The sequence below is a fragment of the Cucurbita pepo genome, chromosome LG10 (genome assembly GCF_002806865.2).
Source record: "Cucurbita pepo subsp. pepo cultivar mu-cu-16 chromosome LG10, ASM280686v2, whole genome shotgun sequence".
NCBI classification, from domain to species: Eukaryota; Viridiplantae; Streptophyta; class Magnoliopsida; order Cucurbitales; family Cucurbitaceae; genus Cucurbita; species Cucurbita pepo.
In genome coordinates this window covers 1,076,105-1,097,046 of record NC_036647.1, presented here as the reverse complement: position 1 = coordinate 1,097,046, position 20,942 = coordinate 1,076,105, and the positions used below count along the sequence as shown (strand labels likewise).

The 20,942-nt window shown below is 38.4% G+C and overlaps 5 protein-coding genes across 10 annotated transcripts in view; 1 reads left to right on the top strand and 4 right to left on the bottom strand.

Moving 5' to 3' along the window:
• LOC111803749 (glyoxysomal processing protease, glyoxysomal) overlaps window positions 1-4,769 on the bottom strand; it is a 9,266-nt gene extending 4,497 nt beyond the window's left edge. The window contains exons 1-9 of one of the 2 annotated variants that reach the window (XM_023688285.1): window positions 4,619-4,769; window positions 3,100-3,179; window positions 2,960-3,006; window positions 2,689-2,861; window positions 2,513-2,562; window positions 2,334-2,408; window positions 1,852-1,995; window positions 730-849; window positions 481-584 (exon numbers count right to left, since the gene is read on the bottom strand). In XM_023688285.1, the coding sequence (XP_023544053.1) occupies window positions 481-584; window positions 730-849; window positions 1,852-1,995; window positions 2,334-2,408; window positions 2,513-2,562; window positions 2,689-2,861; window positions 2,960-3,006; window positions 3,100-3,165 (779 nt within the window). In that variant the 5' untranslated portion in view covers window positions 3,166-3,179; window positions 4,619-4,769. Of the gene's footprint in view, window positions 1-480; window positions 585-729; window positions 850-1,851; window positions 1,996-2,333; window positions 2,409-2,498; window positions 2,565-2,688; window positions 2,862-2,959; window positions 3,007-3,099; window positions 3,180-4,618 lie in introns of those variants that run through there. The other variant, XM_023688286.1, reaches the window with a different exon arrangement.
• A 1,260-nt stretch (window positions 4,770-6,029) lies between these two features.
• Window positions 6,030-7,303, bottom strand: LOC111804461 (probable zinc transporter 8). Its single transcript, XM_023689268.1, has one exon. The coding sequence runs from the start codon at window positions 7,176-7,178 to the stop codon at window positions 6,030-6,032; it is 1,149 nt and encodes a 382-aa protein (XP_023545036.1). The 5' UTR covers window positions 7,179-7,303.
• Window positions 7,304-8,245: 942 nt separating this feature from the next.
• LOC111803482 (putative E3 ubiquitin-protein ligase RING1a) lies at window positions 8,246-13,599 on the top strand. Of its 5 annotated transcripts, XM_023687906.1 has the most exons (10): window positions 8,246-8,538; window positions 8,695-8,737; window positions 9,572-9,630; window positions 11,033-11,114; window positions 11,232-11,352; window positions 11,478-11,519; window positions 11,903-12,409; window positions 12,596-12,703; window positions 12,782-12,976; window positions 13,090-13,599. In XM_023687906.1, exons 1-10 carry the CDS (start codon window positions 8,439-8,441, stop codon window positions 13,114-13,116), a joined length of 1,284 nt encoding a protein of 427 aa, XP_023543674.1. In that variant the 5' UTR covers window positions 8,246-8,438; the 3' UTR covers window positions 13,117-13,599. The 5 variants fall into 5 exon arrangements, with proteins under 5 accessions (XP_023543674.1, XP_023543673.1, XP_023543675.1 ...); XM_023687905.1 differs by having other exon boundaries at window positions 12,782-13,599; XM_023687907.1 differs by lacking the exons at window positions 8,246-8,538; window positions 8,695-8,737 and adding an exon at window positions 8,752-9,428 and having other exon boundaries at window positions 12,782-13,599.
• Window positions 13,600-14,149: 550 nt separating this feature from the next.
• LOC111803483 (auxin-repressed 12.5 kDa protein-like) lies at window positions 14,150-15,260 on the bottom strand. The gene is made up of 3 exons (XM_023687910.1): window positions 15,056-15,260; window positions 14,760-14,973; window positions 14,150-14,538 (listed from the first exon to the last, which is right to left on the bottom strand). The coding sequence occupies exons 1-3, from the start codon at window positions 15,159-15,161 to the stop codon at window positions 14,502-14,504; spliced, it is 357 nt and encodes a 118-aa protein (XP_023543678.1). The 5' UTR covers window positions 15,162-15,260; the 3' UTR covers window positions 14,150-14,501.
• Window positions 15,261-19,703: 4,443 nt separating this feature from the next.
• On the bottom strand, window positions 19,704-20,942 carry LOC111804465 (ethylene-responsive transcription factor 4-like). The gene has a single exon (XM_023689272.1). The coding sequence runs from the start codon at window positions 20,737-20,739 to the stop codon at window positions 19,993-19,995; it is 747 nt and encodes a 248-aa protein (XP_023545040.1). The 5' UTR covers window positions 20,740-20,942; the 3' UTR covers window positions 19,704-19,992.

Genomic DNA, 20,942 nt, shown 5'->3' with positions numbered 1-20,942 from the left:
TTTTTTTTTTTTTTTTTTTTTTTTTTTTTTTTTTTTTTTTTTTTTTTTTTTTTTTTTGGAGGGGGGTAATAATCTTTTCAACACCTCATAACTCATCATCTGTAATTTACAGCATGAAGTAAATATAGACTGAACCAGAATTATTTGGTAGTATATTTTACCGTTTAAAGCAATTTGGCTCGGCAACCAGAAAATAGAGAGCAAATTGAGAAACATGCTGCCGAAAAGAAAAATCTTCTATAGCCATCTGCAGAATTTATCTATCAATTAACTACTAAATTCATCACTGAGATTCCAGAATACCATTTCGCCATGCTGATATCAATACTAGCTGAACTAGAAAAACATGAGAGGAACAGCCACTATCATCTAGGATTATACAAAGTTAAACGTGAATACAGTCCTAATAATTTGCTAGTCTTGACCAGTTTTAAAAACAATAAAACTTCATTAACCAAATGTTAGAGAAAATTGACCTACCTGTTAAGGAAATGCACCGGTGATAGAACACCAAAAGGGGAACCAACAGCAAGAAGAAAGGATCCTCGCTGCCTTGAGGGAGATAAACGGATGTTTGGCATGTCCTAGAAAGAGTCCAAATATAATAACTAACAGTAGACATCTACAAGTCAAGGAGATAAGGCTACGAATATTCATGAAATGCCTATCTGCAGTTTACAAAAGAGCAATTTTCTAATGAATGACAGGTAAGGAGAGGTAGAGATTCACCTTTGAGAATGAGGGAACACCAAGAATAGCAATTCTTATTGTCAAGTCATTATTCTTGTTAGATCCTTCAGTATCCAAATATCTCTGGCTCCCAGCAAAGGTATTCTCGTCATTTTCAATCTGAAGATAAACAAGAAACTACACTCAGGAGACTAAAATGAAAAGAAAAAAAAGGATAAAAATATGGTGACACAACAAAAGATAAATTGGTGGCTTCAATCTTTGATAAATAGAACAATACTTGAGAAGAGCCAATGAATATATTACTAAAAGGAACTAAATAATGAATTCTCAACNTCTGAAGATAAACAAGAAACTACACTCAGGAGACTAAAATGAAAAGAAAAAAAAGGATAAAAATATGGTGACACAACAAAAGATAAATTGGTGGCTTCAATCTTTGATAAATAGAACAATACTTGAGAAGAGCCAATGAATATATTACTAAAAGGAACTAAATAATGAATTCTCAACTGAATATCGCTGGCTCTCTTAAAGTGATTTTTTCCACAAATATAATTAGTACAAACTGGGGCAACTCTGTGAAGCGTAATGGAAAGCTTAGTTGATGTAGCTAGGTGTCTCCTTCAAGCATTATATTTGGCTTTGTTCTAATCCTCATTTGTGTCCCCTTTTAGTTCTACTTTCCACCAAAATAATAAAAGGTTTTCACTTTTTTTTAAATGAATGGTTGTTACAAGCGAATTCAATCTGATAATGCCCAAATGCAGCTTCTTTGAGGTGAACCTCCGAACAAGATTCTATCTATTGCAAGCCAACCTTTTTTTTTAGTTTTCTATAATGGTTAACTGAGATGTCTCGTGTTATATAGATTACAAGAGAGAGGAATGTGTATATGGTGATTGAAGTTCTAACCAGAAGTAGAACTCCCGGATGTGAAATCTCCGCATGATTACACCATGGTAATTCAACCTTTTTTTTATCAACCCAAACATCACTCACCATTCTGAAGACTTACATACGATGGCTCTTCATAGAGAAATTTTTCTTTACAGAATAATAATTAGAACCGCTAAATTTCATTTATCAAGAGTTAGGTTCATTTCTTTCTTCAAGCAAGTTTTGCTTTAGTTCATTAGTAAAAGACAGCAGATTTAAAACCTGTCCCCGAAGAGAATCCCTGAAGGATGGAGAACCATTTTTATATGAGGCCAAAGACCAGCCGACCTCCCATCTCTGATGTAATGAATCCAAAGAAGCATCCATGACTGGTTTAAGAGCAGAGGCAGCTGTAGGTATATCATACTGCAAACATGGTATCTAAATTACATGAAAACAATTGCATGCCAGATAAATAAACTCAAAAACATGATAAAAGATAGAAAAAAAAAAGTGCCCTTGCTTGTTATCGGAGGCAGAGTAGCTGAGTAAACATGACATTGTTGGAAAGGACCCGTAATCCTAAATTTATGTAATGTTGGTTTATACGGCAATGGGATCAGCAAACTTGTAGTTCAAAATAAAACGCACATAAGAAAACCTATAGGCTAAATTTTATCCACGATTACAGAAATTTACCCTGCGATCTAAGCATCGCCCTCGAAAAAGAGAAGTCGAATTAATAAAAAAATATGAATGCCTACCAAAGCCAACAAGTGGGCAGCATGCCAATGTGGAGTTTTACTAACATCAGAATCTCTCTCCATCAATGAGTTACCCTGTGCAGCAATGATTAATAATGTGTGATTTTAAATGCCAAATTAACCATTCAAGAAGAGCTGTGAACTTATCAAATATACAATTACAACCTTATAAATTATACCTCAACCATAATATCAATCTGAACACCAGGAATTAGCTCAGGCTTTCCCTGCAGCTCATATATTGGATAATCAAATATATTAACCCAGGTAATGACATATATGACAACGGGAATCGATAATTTATAACTAAAACAAAACCAGAACATACATTTCCACCCCCCCCCCCCCCCCNCCTTGTGAATAGTATTTCTGTGTTGAAGTGGCATAAAAGGCTCAAAAATGGAGGAAACAGTCAGAACCAACGTTGCAAATTGATCCTTATAATTACCAAGATGCTTAGCGACCCCGGTATCATACAGGGTTTCAGGTAACATCATTCCAGATGCTGAAAGAGTTGTCCTCCCAGAACTTTACATGCCAAAAAAGATAGAGGGAATCAATAAATCTTGTTCCAAGTTAAAAACATACAACCCTTAAATAAATCTATCAGATAAGAAGGTTCTCACTGATACTGATGGAATGCATGTTTTTGCATCTTCAGGCCCTTCGGGTCCTAAATCATAAGGCTCGCACTGATTTTTCACCATCTCAACGGAAATTGCAAGCACGGGAACAGGGAAAAGGGGCAAGAAAGATAAGGACTCACAGGGCCTTGGACTCGGACCATGACGGCAAAATTTCTGGCATGATCCACAACTTCCCGCGTAGCCATGACAGGAGGACAGGCTGGTTTGGAGGAATAGTACAAATACAAATAAGTTCAATTGCACAAACGATTATGCACAGTTTCCACCATTCCCATGAAAATAAGCTTAGAATTCAAAGGACAGCTAATAAAATGAATCTGCTATTCGCTTCATGTAGAAACTTGCAATTTATAAAATCACATAAGCTAAGCCAGGCATCTACATTATAACACTTATTCCAATTAAACAAAAGGATTCACAACACTCCTGTTGAATTCACTGATCTGGATTTTCTGGTCTTAATTTTGCATTAAGAAAGGATACTGATTTCTATATCTACAACTCACTCGTTTCTCCCACACCCTACGAAGCTCCTCAAGCCACTAGCATATCATCAGAGGCTTTCCAACCAATACGCATAGGATTGTACAATTTAAAAGAAAATGCAAATAGATCATTTACACATAGGATTATAATCTTTATTTTTGTCATAAAAATCCATATTCACATCAAATACTAAATTAATTTTCTTGGTTGTTTGAAATCTTAATAAAATTATTAATCTCTTTATTTTTCTGGACATAAATGAAAATTATTTAATTTTCAATGAAATTTCTATTCACCGTTTTCTAAAACCTCAACTTCTGTTAAATATCAATTACATTCTTACTTTTCATTATTTTCGTAAATATAAGAATATTTTTAATAACTAAATTAAAATGGGAGTAAAAAAATAAAAAATTACATTGTTTACTATACAACCCAAGTATGGATAACAATCAAAATCAAAAGTTTTTCCTCCAAGCCAATATCGTTAAAAAAGTGACCAAGAAAACATCTTTAGAAATTATGTTCGGTGCTTATATACGTTAGGTATTACATTCTGTGACTTATCCATTTTCTAGTTTTTTTCCGTCTTAGTTTGAGCTTCGATATTAATCACTTCGTTTATAATTGTATGAATTACAACCTGAGTACTTGATTACTTCTTAATGAGAAATCAAATTGGGGAAAATTCGAAAATCATAACCTCTCAAAATAACTTCACGTCAAAATACATTGGAGAAATTACTGTTACACCAAGAATTAATGAATAATTGTTAGCCCAGGGAAGGCGCAACTAATCGAAACTATCTTCCATATTCATCTGGTTCAAAATTATCCACCGAACGCCCTTATCTATTACAATCGCATAAAATTGACCATATTCGATGCTAATTTCCGAGAAATTAACATCAGTTTCAGATGCCTTGCACGGAAGGAGATAAGGAAATGAAAGAAAGAAGAAGAAGAGGAATGAAATGAAATGAAGAAAGAAAGGAAGGAATGAAGCTAGCTTCGTTATTAATCTAAACATAGTTACAAAAAGATTAAAGAGAAATAAATTATAAAAAAAAAAAAAAAGAAATGAAGCAAACTTCATTATTAATTCAAGCATAGTTACAGAAGATTAAAGAAAAATCGGGCCGAATGAATTACCTGTGAGGTACAGTGAAGAATCGAGATGAAGAAGACGGTGTTGAAGTCCTTGAGGATAGCAGCCTTCGGTAGAAGCAATCAGGCAGTAGACCTTCTTGGGGCGCGCACGGGCGAGGAGTGCGCGAAACGAGGCCGCGAACGGGGGAATGTGAGTCTACGTCTTTATATATATGGGTGTGTGTGAGTTGTGACTCTGGGCCTGGGGTAAGATATTCGACAGTATTATCTTACTAAAATAAAATAATAATTATAAAAACTAAATATTGCTTAATATTAAATGGTAATTACATTTAGAATTGTTAATATTAGGTAAAATTGATTTTTCGTCGGCTATAAATAGGAAACAAAGCGGGAGGCGATAGAGCATTCCTCTGGTTCTGAAGTTACGAAACCGAAGCGGATCACCGAGTTGCATTTTTGCGCCTCTCTGAATCAGTCTTTTACAAGCAAAATCCCTTGAATATGGTTTCCAACATGATACCTGAAGAAGTCGAGCAGAACGAAGACATTGTTCTTCGGTTGAACAAATTGGTCATGGAGGACTCAGATCCAGAATTCAAGAAAGAACAAGATGATCGAAGCCTTGCTAAAATTCAAGAAGAAAATGCGGAGGATCTCGATAACGATGCATCACTTTCTCGAAACGGTATCAAGAAAAATCCGATCAACGATGACGAGGAAGAATCGAATCGTTCAAGTCTTGCAGACCTCCAAGTTCTTCTTCCAACCAAAGAAAAAGAAAAGAAAGGGGAAAACAAAGAAGAATCTGTTGCGGAATCTCACGAGATGAAAATAGCGACAAAGAAACTTGAAGATGAATCGATTGATCCGTTTGATTCAAGTTTGGACACTCTGGAAGCACTGGAGAAAATCGTGTTGGAATACTACGAGTTCCTCAACTACGCATTACGGATTTTGAAGAAAGGGATTAGCGTGAATCAGAATACAGACAGCCAATAATGTAGGTATTTACCGGGAAAATTAATTCATAGGGAAACTGGAAATGGAAGATAAGAAAGAATCTGAGAAATTTAGAAATTTAAGCTGTTCTGTTCCTCTGCTTACTGATGGATTTGAGGTTGATTTTAGATTTTAGATTTTAGTTTCAGATTTTTTTCTTTTGTATAAATAAATCAAAGTTCTTCTTCCAATCTGTCACGATGAACTAGATTCTTCTTCCAACAGCATATGATTTTTTTTTAATTTAATGTTCTTGAAAGTAATGGTAAGTAAACTTGACATGAAATAAACAAATAAAAACTAAAATTTGGGGTTTCCTATAACTTGATGTTCTTCACTGTCCATGATTACTTTCCAAATTTATCAACGGCATTTGTTCTCTAAACAGTAATCTTTAAATCTCTCCGAGGAAAAAAAAAAAAAAAAATCAAAAACACTATCCGCATTAAAACTAAGCCCATTTAGCCATCAAAGACATGCCTCCAGCGCCCAGAAAAACAGCAACGTAAGCCCATATATGAAGCGTGAGATTGGCTTGCAACTTGGGCCCCATGAAATCAAACGCCAACAAATCAACCAATGCCATATAATTCAGCAACCCAGCAGATAAAGCATTCAAAACCCCCACAACTATAAGAGCCGTGGGACTATTATCACTATACACATTCGACAACCCAATCCCCAATGCTATTCCAAACGGCGTCGTGATCGAGAAGAAAAACACCATGATTGCTTTCATCTTGAACCCGTATTCCGCTTGCAGAATGCACCCTCCAAGCCCCATCCCTTCAAACAGCTGATGGAAGCAGAGAGCAGCGATGAGCGGCCTGATGGTGCACGGATTTTCCGAAGCCCCCATTGAAAGCCCTATCACCACAGAATGCACAACGATCCCTGCTTCTAATAATTGCGCAATAACACGGTGTCGTACCAATTTCGCACCAAGTTTTTTATTGGTTCCTTCTTCTCTCCCCGAGTTGTCATCGATTTCCATGCCCTCGTTCTGTTCTTCTTCTGCAACTTGAGCCTCCATCAACTCTTTCTTGTATCGACTCATCGAAAACGAGTCCAACATTAAAGTCATCACAGCCGAAATCATGGCTATGAATGTGGTGAAAGGGAATTTCCGCCATGGGTTCTCCGGCAAACAAGGGGATGTCAAGCAATTGAACGAATCGGGCAAAACGTGCATATACCCAGTGGCTAAAATCACGCCGGAGGCAAATGCCTTAACGATTGCGAAGGGGCTTCCCTCTGGTTGAAGCAGCGGTACCGCGCGGGAGAACAGGGGAAGACAAACGCCGATCATGCTCGCAACTAAAATGGTTGCGATGGCGATGAGCTTGAGTTTGAGGGACTTGTGTCTGTCATGGCAGCCTTGTTGGAGCTGAGTTTGGCATTGGGAATTAGGAGTTGGAATTGACTCCGAACAGGATGGAGTCCAGAAGGAGACGAGAAGCAGAAGCACTATGAGTGCATGGAGTCTGAGATCACGAGCCATTGTGCAAAAACTAATCGAAGAAGTGGGAGATATAAGCTGATTTCTGTTGAGATTTAAGGGATTCAAACTGCTCTGTGAAATGACAGTAATAGCCTCCATGGGACGACGGAAAAAGCTGCAGTGAGATTGTAAATAAGGTGAAATGAAGGGTGTTTGTTAAAGCTGACGTGGAACGGTAAAAAGTGAGGTAGGCGTGTGGCAGTTGTGACGTACACACACTTTGACTCAACCTCTCGAGTAGATTTACTATCTAAAGCTGACGTGTCATTGAGTATTGACTTTAACCGTGTGTTACAATGACACATAGATAATTGCTCTCTCTAATTGGTGTTTTTTATTTAATATTTTGAATATTGTTTATGTTTAAATCCTATTTTAATTTAATTTAATCATATTAATTAAAAGTTTTTGTGAAATCTGTTAGTGGTAACACAAATATCTATGCTAAAAAGTCGGAAGAGACCATTCCAAACTCCTATGTAGAAGACATGGATGAGGCCATCTTTCACTTTCAGCCACGATTTAAACAACGAAATATGACGTGGATGCCATGTTATCTGAACAAACTACCGTCAAGAAATTAATGTTTTTAAACGGAACTTACAAAAAAATTAAATCGCACTCATGTCAGCATTAACTAACATTATCACCCAACTTCAATAAACTTAACAAATTGAATTTTTATTTATTTATTTATTTTTGTAGGATCGACCAAGTTTACAAGTAGAGATGTCTGGATGTGGCGGGGACGCTAAGCTTTCCTCGTCTCTATCCTCACTACTTATTTAATTCTCAACCTCTATGAAATTCTCCATTTATTTACGTGGGGAATGAAATTTGTGGGGACGGGATTTCGACGGATAATTTTTATGTATTTATTATTATTTTTTTAAGCGATGAGTTATTTTAAAGTTTTGAATTTTTGAAGATAATATTTGTTAAAGGGACATGGGAGTATTATTTGGTAAAAGGGAGCGGCAAAGAAAATGAAAGAGGGGAAAAAAAAGGTAAAAGAATGAGTTTATGATGTTAATAAAGGAAAAATAGGAACAAATGGGTGTATGCGGATTTACTAAAATACCCTAGAGTAGCTTGATTGTGGTGGATGCAAATTCGTATATATGTAGACTTGATGAAGGACCGTTCCAAAATTGTTTGGTGTGCCTTTTCTTTTATCAATCTGATGCCGTGGAAATTTGGTTTGTTGAAAGAAAAACCACGAACACGAGGCTCCCTCCCCCCTTTGCCTCTGCCATTTTGCTCCACCGCCCCCTTCATCATCTCTACCAACGTCAATTTTGGTGAACTTACAACTTCTTTTCGTTGTTTCTTCAACTTATTTTGCTTCAACCCAAAGCAATGCCGGCTCGGAAGCGCGTTTACGAGACTGTTCATGCTGATCTTTTGCCGCGACTCCATGATACCTTCAATGATCGCTCTGAAGATGGAGAATCTGAGGGTACGCTTCTTTTTCTGCTCGGCACCCTAAATTTTCATGATGCAACCCAATCTTTTATGTTCCTGCATTCCATATATGTTATTATTTGTTTGTTTAATTCTTTTTTTATGCGTGTACTGAGTTCCTGGTGTTCTATGTTGCTCCTTCTTTCTACAGAATCCGATCGAAGCTCTTCATCCGGTCAAGAAGATAAGGACGAGTATGTTCCGTTTGTTATGAGCTCTGTTTTTGGCTTGCTTCTTTTTATTCGTCATCTTCTTCGCGCTGTTCCTTTTTACTCTATTTTCTCTTTTGACTTATTTCATCTGGTTGGTTATGGAGTTCTTTGGTGCTTAACTGCTTGGGATTGTTTTGGGATCTGCATGGTCTGCTTCGTGGTATTGTTCAGTAAGTTCTTGCTACGACCGTCTTCGAAGACCAGCTGTGTAGTCTTCACGTCTGAGGCTTTCGTCGGTTTTTATCCTGCACCGGAGCTTTCTTTATTTTTAGTTTTAGTTTCTTTTCCGATTAAGGTTAGTGGAATTGGGTGCTGGATCTTGTTGGCTAAGTAGGTTCTTGAGGTCGTATATGCGATCAATCTGTTTTTACATATGCTACGAGTTGCTGGGTGGGTAATGACGTTGGAGCTCACATGGTTTTAGCTTCTCTACCATGTTAAAGCTCACATGATCTGAGATCAAGCATTCACTCAACGTGAATCAAGCTTACTGTAACTGAAGTTTTCACGGAAAAAACTTGCTAATTCCCGCCATTCATCGTTGGATCCAATTTTACGCAAATACCGAAAAGTTAACGACGGGAAACCCGACATTCCATTAAGAACGATTTTACCCAAAATTTTGACAACTTGAGCAGTACTCTTCCGCCAGTTCGATGAACGAACTATTTGGGTGGGTTGCGTTGTAGAATATATGTGTCCGAATTAAAAGTTGTTTATCGGCTGTTTAGTTGCCTGGTGAACAGTATAGCACGATCTCAGATGTCTTGCCATTGTTCCGACTTGCTAAATCTTCTGTCTGATTTTATTTTCCAGATTTGTAGCCGTGAAATTGTCAGACATTCGGAGAGACGTGCAATGTCCTATTTGCTTAGGTATGTTTTAATAATCCTTGATGAACCTATTATCTCAAATAAGACAAAATTACTATTGATTTGAACATTTGGTTTTATTCTTTATACAATTCATATTCTTAAAGGCCTAAACACGCATACTACAAACAATCTTGCTGTTTAATATTGGTGTCAGCGTGTCATCCAGGCCTTTACTGATTTTAACAAGTAAGATTGTTGTCATATCTTGAGTTTGAATTGTAAAGAGACGTTTTGTTGTCATATCAATCATATTATATGATGAACTTATTTTTGTTAGTATAAATGTACATAGCAGTAAGGTCATTTGAAAAGCTTGATTTGTCCGGGATGAAATGTGAAGAATGAGAGGATTAATTTTTATGAAGTGTTGAATCAAGTGCAACCGGCCCATCTGATCTAAGAACCTTTTCTGATGTAACAAAATTGATTTTTTTGTATATAAGTTGTGTCAGAGAACTTAAATCAATTCTGATGTAACCAACCTGAGATTTGCGTTCCACTGTCACAAAATTCCGAATCTGGGAGCGATAGCAAGAATTTAAATCTCAGGTTGGTTCTTTATATGGACTGTTGATTTAGAAATGGATTCTGATGTGGCTTCTTTATCAAATTATGAACGCATACAGTTCATTCTTCACATATTTGCTTTGACTTAGAAAGGTTATCAGTGTAAGTTGTCGCCCCCCACTCCCCATGGGCCTTGCATATAATTCTAACTCTAAAATGATAGCATTTTTCGGCTCCATGGACCTTTGAACGTGTGTTTATATTTTAGGCGACACTAATAATTGCCATCCTTCTGATTTTCTTATTCCCCACAAGTAAATTAGAAGTTAAGATGACAAACTTTTCCCCCTTCACTTATTTGTCCTAACATGGACTTTGTTATGGAGTTTTGCATTTTGTGATTAGGGAGTTCCTTCAAAGAGTAACTAATTGGACCATAGAGGGAGTGAATTCTTGAGCATATGAGGTTATGGAATTTGGTTTTCATTTTTTTTTTTTTTTTTTTTGGAGGAATNGTTTGGAGGCACTGCTTTTATGATAGTGTTGCATGTATACACATAACAATTTGTGAATTTATGTATCAACTCGTTAGTCAAGCTCATATTGTAAAGTTTCTTGATCCTTACTTTCAGTTCATGCACACACAGCTATCTGATAAAGGCAACACCAAAGAACCTTTTTTTTTTCCATAAAAAAATAACTAAATTGACATTTTTAGTGGATGTATCCAAATACTATGAGCAATGACATTCTAAATGTTAGCATGCTTGGGAAATATATTTAGGTGGATTTGGTGAGGAAACCACAAAGCTTACGTAGGAAGGTCATCTCCATGTTTATGCATGCATAGTCTTCTTAGGAGATTGATAAAAGTTTTTCAATTCCTAATGTGCAGGAATCATCAGAAAAACCAGAACAGTGATGGAATGTCTGCACCGCTTCTGCAGGGAATGCATTGACAAATCAATGCGTTTAGGGTATGTTCTTATGTAGTTTTTATTTTGATTTTGCTAATTTCTGTACAGCTCAAGAAATTAAAGATATATTGTTGCACAATTTTCCTTCAACCAAATTGTTACTGAAATTTGCTGCAGTAACAATGAGTGCCCTGCTTGCCGCACTCATTGTGCCAGTCGACGCTCTTTGAGAGATGATCCAAATTTTGATACCTTAATTGCTGTGTTGTATCCAGATATCGACAAATATGAGGAGGAGGTGGGAATATTATGTTTTATCATGCAAGCTTGGTGTTTGATGATTGTTATCGGCATTTCTGCATTCTCCAATATTAATTATTTTTATTATTATTATTATTATTATTATTATTATTATTTTTGTAGGAACTAGCTTTTCAAGAAGAAGAGAAAGCTCGTAATAAGCAGGTGAGAAGGCTAAGTTTTAAGATTATTTTTTTTTTATGGACATGCATTTGTTCATTTTCCAGAGTTGATAAGCTCACTTGACATTGTTCAATGTTCAAGAATCCACATATTTTGTCATGCTGAAATTGATTAAAAGAGAGAGGAATTATTTAAATCATTATTTGATAGATATGTAACGCAAAGTTGTGGGAGCATCGGGATATGAAATAGGAGCATGTTTTTCTTAGCTGTTGTGTTTTTCGATTCCATTTGACTTGGAAACATCTCGTGCTGAAAATCAACATGGCTATTATCGATTGTACTTATATCAGGTATCTTTATCACAATTGATTGTTCTATCTTCATATTTGGTCTAAAATTGCTACTTTTCGGTTATTTTGCAGATCCAATCTTCCATTGCTCAGACACTTAAACGACAAACTGAAGCTTTGGGTCGGAAACGTTCAAAACCTTTGAGGAGATTAAGTTCTAGAGGACGAAAAAGCTTCCAAAATCATATTGAGAGTCTAAGCTTTGATGAAAACGAGGACGAAAATGATTATGATGCCAGCAAAAATTCATCTTCTGCTGATGAGCGTATGGATACTAGACCTAATAAAAGATCCAGGAGAGGTGGTCCTGTTAGATTTTCCCAGTCTTCCTCAGCTACTGGAGCAGACGGAGCAGATGGTGGCAGTAACGAAAATGATTATGAAGTGAACAAAGAAAGAGTTGGTGCATCGATGGGGCTTGTTAGTAGCTCAGAAAAACTTTCTTGGGGCAAAGGTGGAATAAGGAGTCACACTAGATATGGGGGTATTAATGGGGGTGGCGGTAAAATTTCCAGGAATAACCGCATCACCAAGCTGTCAGATTATGTTCGAAACTCGGAAAATATCAGTGAGGAGGAGGTAAAAACGACAATTTGAGTTGTTACTAAACTTCCTTATGAATAAACTATGGACATGTTAACGTATAAATGGCTCGCCTATTGAATGACATGCATGCTGCTATACCTCTTGTAGCTGCTTAAAAGCTCAACATTCCTTTATTGTTTCTATCCATCAATGACTTTGGCTTCTCTTCCTGAATCTTAGTTGGACGTCCACCTTATGCTCGTTTCCATGGATAAAACTAGAATACCCGCGTTGCGAAGTCCATATATTTGCTGCAGGCCATCTGTGACGATTGGACACCTACGTCAAGTAATCTTTCATTAAATGGACAGCACTTGCACTTCATCCAATTATTTAGTTGATTCTTGAGCTTCCTTTCTTCTGCAGTTGGTTGCTCTTGAAACAGCACTTTCAGTTGATGTCATTGAAATGTACGTGGTGAAAGAGCTGCAAATGAAAATCAATCCTTCAACCTCGGGAACTTTTCTGGACCCATGTAAAGAAAGTGCACAGATATTAAACCAGCAAGAAACGCTGTCAATGGACAAACTCAAAACACACCGGCTAGCTTGTGGCTATCTGGTATGCCTTGAACCTACACCACACAAATGCTTGAAAACAGTGCACCCACTACTTGAATAAGCATTTGTATAAGCCTTTTATACAACATTTTAAGCTTGTTGCCTTGATTCCAGCTTTTGGCATATCAGAAAAAGGGTTAGAGTTCTGTGAAGACGAATTTGTTTGGCTAAGAAGAAAAAGGCCATCAAACCTTCATATGCAGATAGACATACTGTGCTTACTACCAGTTCATCCTTGAAATGAAGATTTAGGTAAATTTCCATACATGTGTCGATTAAAGATATCAAATGCTTTAAGAAGTTCCAACTCCATGTCTTCCCCCATCTGAATGTGTTGTTCTCTAACCACCTCCATTAGCTATTGGGTTTCCTCTTTCGCCTGTAATAGACGCGCCATGTACCTGTGCAATTCTCATCATCCTTGCAGTATTTAACAGAGGCGATACTGATAAAAGCTGTGATGGGTAATATAGATACCATGAAATATGGATGGCTTTGAGAATGTAGAGCGATTTTCGTTACATTGCGTCTCCTCAGCTCAAATCTCATCACGATAGTTTGTTACTGAATATGTGAGTTTCTCTGATTTCCTTCCAATATTTTTATGGAAGTATTGTTGCTTTAGGAAATATCAATTGGAAACTTAGTGGGATCAAATAATCAGTTAAACTTTTCGGAGAGATTGCGTGCAAAAAAAAATTAGTCAAATCTGGTTGGGTTGATTGAAACCAAAAAAACATAATTTAGATTTGAATTATGAGATCAAACAGCCTAAATTCAGAAGAGATCTTAAAGAACGCCAGCCAAATTTGGACATGAATCTTCGATTTAACCACATTCCATTAGCTTTTGTGTTGGACATTTTTGGGAATTTTGTAGCCATTCCCTCGGATAAAATGGAAAAGATATAAAATTAAATTCATTAGTGTAGTGCAATAATTGTAGCCTCCTACCGACCTCACTACTGATTCTGACTCTATCCTTATCCATAAACCGCTTGTTTTTTAATATTTTAATTTCTTTGGATTTTTCCATACTTTCCACATTTGTGGGCCCTGACTAGAAATACACTCGGCCCACTACCAGATCTTTTGCGGGTGGTGGGCCCACTCCATTACCAACTTTCCCATAACACTTCCGTAACGAAGGGATTATCATAATTTAATGCTTATCATCATCATAATCTTGCACTAATCAACTGATTGATTAAATTTAAAAGAAAACAAAGACCACATTTATTTAACATAACAATCGTGAGTCGCTCATCACCGCCGTGCACGGCGGACTCTATTAAGAGGCAGTCCGATCATCGGGGCCGCGACAGCAGACTTAAAACTTAGTTAACTACGAACTCGCACAACATATTAAACACTACTATATAAAAACTTGCTTGCCAGATGCCAAAACCTAGTTAGGACATGTAAATCACATAAACATCCAAAACCCACCGGTCCACGTCAACAAACACCACTTTTTTACGACGCTATTTACATGAAACCGCCGGTGAAAGCCGCCGGAGTCTCCATTTAACGGTGCTTGCTCCTGGTCTCACCGCTGTAGAGCCTGTAGTCACAAAACCAACAGTTTCATATCAAAATAGAAGGCTCAGATGTCAGGACCATGACGCAGTCAACAGATCTGAACCAAATTTTCGAATCTTTTTATCATCCCACCGACTGTTGGGAATATTAAGGACAGGATGCCTCAGAAACCAATATCACTATGATTTTAAAGGTTTGATTATACTCCGTCCAGTAGGAAGGGTGGAAAGTGGCGGTACGTACCAGTCGTAAACAGTTGGAGAGTTTGGTTGAGGTTTGTCGAAGACTTCAGCACCAATAGTCTTGGTGGCAAGGTTTCTACCAGGGTTGAACACGCTCCTCCAAACATTGTCCTTACGCGCCGCCGTTAACGGCGTCGTAGGTGTCACCGGCGTGGTGGGTGTTGCCGGACTATTCGGCATGGACAACGACCCTTTGCTTCCCTCTCCATCCAAATCTGAAACCAATAGTAACAATAATCAACCAAGAAATGGTAAAAAACAGGGAACAATTCTCATTCTCAAGATTCAAGGGTCAACCTTTAACGATGGGGGGATTAATGGTGATTTTCCTGAGCTTGCCGAGGCCGCGGTCAGGGCGAGGTCCAGCCACAATATCATCCCAAAGCTTCTCAAGCAGAACCATTGTCGTTCACTTCACTTCCCACTTTGTTTTGAACCCAATTCCATAATCATGTGTATGGTTTTATAGATACAGAGCTCTGGCTGCTCAAAGTGTCTTCCCCATTTTTTTTATTTTTTTTTAGATTTTATTTTCCTCGTTAGATAAAAAAAAGAAAAAGGGTTAACCTCCTTTATTTACCCCAACATTCCTTGTGAAAATTTGAAGGCAATGAGTATACACTTACGAAAAGTTTGCGTGGAGTACTTGTAATTAGGCCGAATTACCACTCGGTAAACCCATGAATATGCTAAAATTCTTAATATATTCTATAATTTATTATACCAGTTCGGACGGATCCACCCCAAGTTTTTGTCCTAAGAATGCGAAATCGAATAGAATCAATTTGAGTTCAGAAATATTAACCAAATTCAATAAAAAATGTTAATCCAATCCAATCCAAGTTAACCTCTACAATTCGGGGTTAAGTTGGTATGGATAGTGAGTAGTCGGATTGAAGTACACCCGTTCGGGGTTAAGTTGGTATGGATAGTGAGTAGTCGGATTGAAGTACACCCGTAGCTGGAAAAGAGTATGTGAAATGGATAAGGATGAGGAGACAGAAACCATGGTAGCAGAAACCAAAAATATCTACTTCAGATACAGAGCAGTGTATGGATTGCTCTACACGTGGAATCTCTGCTGCCTGCTGTTAAAATATAAGAACACATGATTTATTAACACAACGTGGATACCTTCTGGTTGTTCTTCAACTCTATGGACGGCCCAGATTCTGTTCTCAGTTGGGTATGGAGAATAAGATGCCACTGGAAGAATCTGGAGTTTGCTTGGGTGGAATGGAGGTTGTTCCACGGTCTGAGCCAGCAAGTTTAAGGCTGCTGCTGGACTACATTCATTTTGGCCATCTAAAGCAAAATCAGTACAGCACTTGGGATATATATTGGCAAGTGAAGAAAACGCTGAATATGGTAATGATATCTGTATATATATACAGCAACGCTCAAAGCACGCCATAATACAAAGACCCTTTTCTTAATCACCGAAACTTTTGAGGACAACTTAAGAGCAGTAGGTTCACTTTGTTAAGACACAGGAGGTTCACAGATGACCAACGACAGAGAAGCATAGTCAAAAGAGTAGTGTATTTTGATTCAGAGAAGTTCTCAAAACTGGAGAAAAGTGATAGTTCAGCAAACGTGGGGATGCAACATTAGCAGGTTCCTCCATCACACCCAATTTGGTTAAGCCATCCGAAGAGAGTCTAAACTCAGTAGGCAACCCATTCCTTGAGGCAGAAACCCCTCTATTTAAGGGGAAATGATGCACCAAAACCAGTAGAAGGCAATTTCTGGCAGTCAGGAAGTTCGCTCAAAAGTGAATCCTCCCTCCGGTGCAATCAAAACTGAATCCCCTTCCACACTGTTTAGGCTAACTTTAGATTCAGCATCAAAGTCTTCACACCGAGAGGGAGAGAGAAGTTGTAGAGTCTTTTAATATGTGAACACTCGAGTAAAGAAGAAGTACATAAGTGAATTGAGACCACATCGAAGGATAACAATCTCGAGAATAGGATAGCTAGAAAAGTAATAAAATAATTGAAAATCACTACTTGTACTAATAAGGTGCACATTCTATTTCGGTAGTTCAATCATAAGAACTCCGAAATTAAGCGTGCTTCATTTGGAGTAATTCTATGTTGGACGACCTCTTGATTTTTCTAGAATGATGTGCGTGAGAACAAAGCATATTAGAAAGACTTATGTTGGTATGTGTGGGGATGGCCTCCACTCTTAGAAGCGAGAAGTAAGTAACATTATCATGTTGTAGGAAAATGTTGGGGTTATCAAGTGCCGAATCCTAGGCATAGATCGTGACAAATGGTATTAAAGTGATACCTTATCTAATAAGATGTGGTTCGGGGACGAACGAAGTTAGAAACTGGTGAGCATGTGACACTCGAGTAAATGAGGGATACATAAATGAACCAAGCTACAATCGAATCAAAACGATCTCGAGGATAGAATGACTAAAACAGACTTAAAAGAATTGAAAGTCAGTACGTATACCAATAAGGTGCACATTCTTTTTTAGTGACACAATCATAAGAACTCTAATGTTATGCATGCTTTACTTGGAGCAATTCTATGTAGGAGTGACCTCTTGGGAATTTTCCTAGAATGCATATAAGTGAGGACAAAGCATACTAGAATGCTCGTGTTGGTGTGTATAGATAGTCTTCCCTCCTAGGAAAACGAGAAGTAACGTAACCATATTGCAGGAAATGCAGTAGATTATTGGGACTATTCGGTATCGAACCTAGATTCAGAATCCTAATCCAAATCCTCCAAATCCAGAGAATGGATTGTGACAAATGATGTGATGAATCAAAATAAAACCTTCAAAAGAGGAATGTTTATAGGTACAAGGACTGGGAATTGAAGGCAGATAAGTTGTAAGTACCCACTAGTCTTACAGAAGGCCAAGAGACCTAAACAATTTTCTACAATTCAATCGAGATCCATCGTATTATCATCGATGAGTGAAAAAGGAGAAATGATTCGAGTATAGTATAAAAGATAAGCTACAACGTAAGAAATCTCTATGACACTCGACAACTTTAAGGATTCAAGAGCATTAATGGATGCCTGAAATGGGGACTCCAAAATCTCAAAAACTAAGCCCTAGAAATCAAATTGATAGCTAAACATCTAATATTTGAAGGAAATGTCTATCTTTAACTTAAACCATTCAAAACCCACATACCAAATACATTCAGATAGAAACAGAGAGAGAGAGAGATACACAGAGCAACATACATATTCGACGTTGAAGCTGTGCACTGGGAAGACGACTCCAATTCTGTATGAAATAAAATTATTTTCTTGTAATAATTCAAAAATGGGGGGACACGTGTCGAAATCAGGCGAGGTGGAGGGAGTGAAACGTGGTGGAATCAGGGCGTACATAGGAGTGGGTCCGGATTCGCCTTGAGTGCCACGTTCTTCATCAAATCAAATCAAAGGCTAACCTTCACACTTTCTTCTGTCCATCTTATGGGATACAAATCCCATTTCTCAATATTTCCTCACACCCTACCCACGCGCTTTCGTCGCGTGTGTTCTGTACGCCCCCCATACACCTCAAACCGTCGTCGTTTCCTATGCCTTTTCCTTCACTCGTGTGTGGCGTGGCGTGGCGTGGCGTGGCGTGTCGCCTCAAAATGCAGCAACGTCCACGTCGGAAGCAGCAGCCGCCGCCACCCACTCATTTTCTTTTTATAATTATTATTTTAATGTTGCGAGGTGGTGAGGTGGCTGGGCTGTGTTCTAGATTAGGGTGCCAAACGTGGCACATCATAGACATAAGGCATCTCTCACATTTCGGCCGCTTTTATATATATTTTTAATAATAATAAATAAATAAATAAATAAAGAAGGTGGTGGGGTCCACTGCCGGCCGAACACGCCAAGTTGCCGGTGTGACCATCTGTCTGTCTGTGTCCAACACGTCAACACGTTCTCAGCCCTCACCCCGCGCCGTACGTTGCTCCTGCCCCAAATTTAAACATTTAATTTCCCATTATTTGGATTTTATTTTACCAATTTAAAAAAAAAAATAATAATAATAATAATAATAATACGTATAATATTATGAGTGCGGCGGACCTAATCTCCATAAGCATATTTCTCCCGCATTAATCTTCCGCCGCCTGCAATTCTATTGACTCCTTTTCCTTTTATTTATTATTTTTATAACCAAAACAAATAATATAATAATATAATAATATAATATTGGTATTTGGTTTGGTTGGGTAAATGGAGAATCTTCCAATCACCATCCTCCTTTTTTTCCCTTCTAAATTTGCGTTTTTTCTTCATACCCAAGTTAAGAATTTTTTATTATTTATTTATTTAGAATTCAAATTAATATATGTTTTATTTCTTTCCGTTAAAATAAATCAAAATTGAAGGTTTTTGAAATAGGGACCACAATTTTTAAATTATATTATATTATTAATAATAATAAAGTGAATAGGTGTAGGGGTAGGATGGAGAGATTTGAATGTGTTGGTAAAATCACTTCTCGTTTGGGGGAGTGGTCCCCATTACGAGACCGCCCCTTCGGGTGTCGTATGCGTAAAAACCGGATTCAAAGCTGCTGCCTCCATTGGCCGCCACGCACGTGCCCCCACCTTTTCCTTTTCTTTCTCAAGCGTGTGGGGGACGCCACCGCAGCACCCACATCCATCTCAATTATTATTATTTTTTTTTTAAAAGGAAAAAAATTGGTTCACACAACTGTACCAAAGCCGCCGACGGATGAATATTTGATTACACGTGTTGTCTGTGTTTTCTCCATCCACCTCGACAACGACTTCCACGTGTCAAACGACCTTCCATCTCTAAACTTCCGGCGGTTTGCTTTTTCATTTGTTGCCCTGAATCATTAATACTGGTAGGAGTTTTGTTTGAATTTTTTCATTTCAAGAAGAAACCATTTGATGATGAGATATTATATGTAAACTGAAAACTACAGCAGAATTAATTTTTAGGGAAATTAAATACACAAGTAATATTGCAAAAAGATCCCTCGCCGGAGACAACCGGAGAACAGCCGGAGAATGATGAGAAACTCCATACATGGGTTTTCATATACTCTGTGCTGCAAAAATGAGGAGATCGGACGGATTTGTATTCACAATCGTATCATCTTCCTTCTCCACTTCTAACATTTCGTATTTAAGTTATTGTCGTTAAAACACATATTTTGAAACAAAAAAGGGAACTACTTCAATATAAATCCCAGCCGTTCTATCTTGCGTGGGTAAAAAAATTCAGGCGGATTCTGGTGGGGGAAAGTTCAGATCCAAATCCAGGCCGCCAACGCCGCCGCCGCTTCGGGGTTTGAGGTCCTGCCCGTTCATGTCTACGACGGAGGAGGAGTCTGAATCGCTTTGAACACCGCCGCCGGCGTACTCGCGGCGGAAATCACTTACGGCTTCGTGATGATGGTCGAAGCGTAGCCGTTGGTTTGGATGAGGATGGGTCTTGATCATTCCGGCACGAAGGGCGGCATCGAAATACAGAACGTGGTTTGACGGCGGTATGCCGCGGGAAAAAACTTCTCCGATCATGGGAATTTGGTACCGCTGGAACGGGAAAGTGACGGCTCCGGCGGCTGTGAGTCCGGGCATGCCGTGAGCGAGATTGAGATTCAAAGGTGAGGAATCAACCATTAGAGGTTGCTCACGGCTGGAGGACTCAACCGTGCTACTCTGACTCGGGCTCTGGTTATTGTTGATGTTGTTAATCTTATTGTTAAGGTTAAGAAGATCGTCGGAGGGCAAAGGGAAATTGGTCTTGGCCTTGACACCGCGGAACTCTCTAGCGGCTTTATCGTAGGCTCGGGCCGCCTCCTCCGCCGTATCGAAGGTTCCGAGCCAAACGCGGCTCTTCTTACAGGGATCTCTGATCTCAGCGGCGTATCTCCCCCACGGCCGCTTCCTCACTCCTCTAAAATGCACTTCCTTCACGTTGCCGACGTTGGCCTTGACGGCAACCGCCTTTTCCCTCGGCGCCATTAATCCCAAAATCCGATGAAAATCAAATGAAAGAAATGAAAAAGGGGCCGGCGATTTCTGCCCGTTCTTTTCCCCGTCTTTTTGGGTGTCGGGTGAGAGAGATGGATGAAAAAGGGGGGCAAATGGGTCGAGATGCCGAGGAGTGGAGACGGGATGGTGGGAATTTATAGAAGGGATGAAGAATTGGGGGAATGAATCGGCGA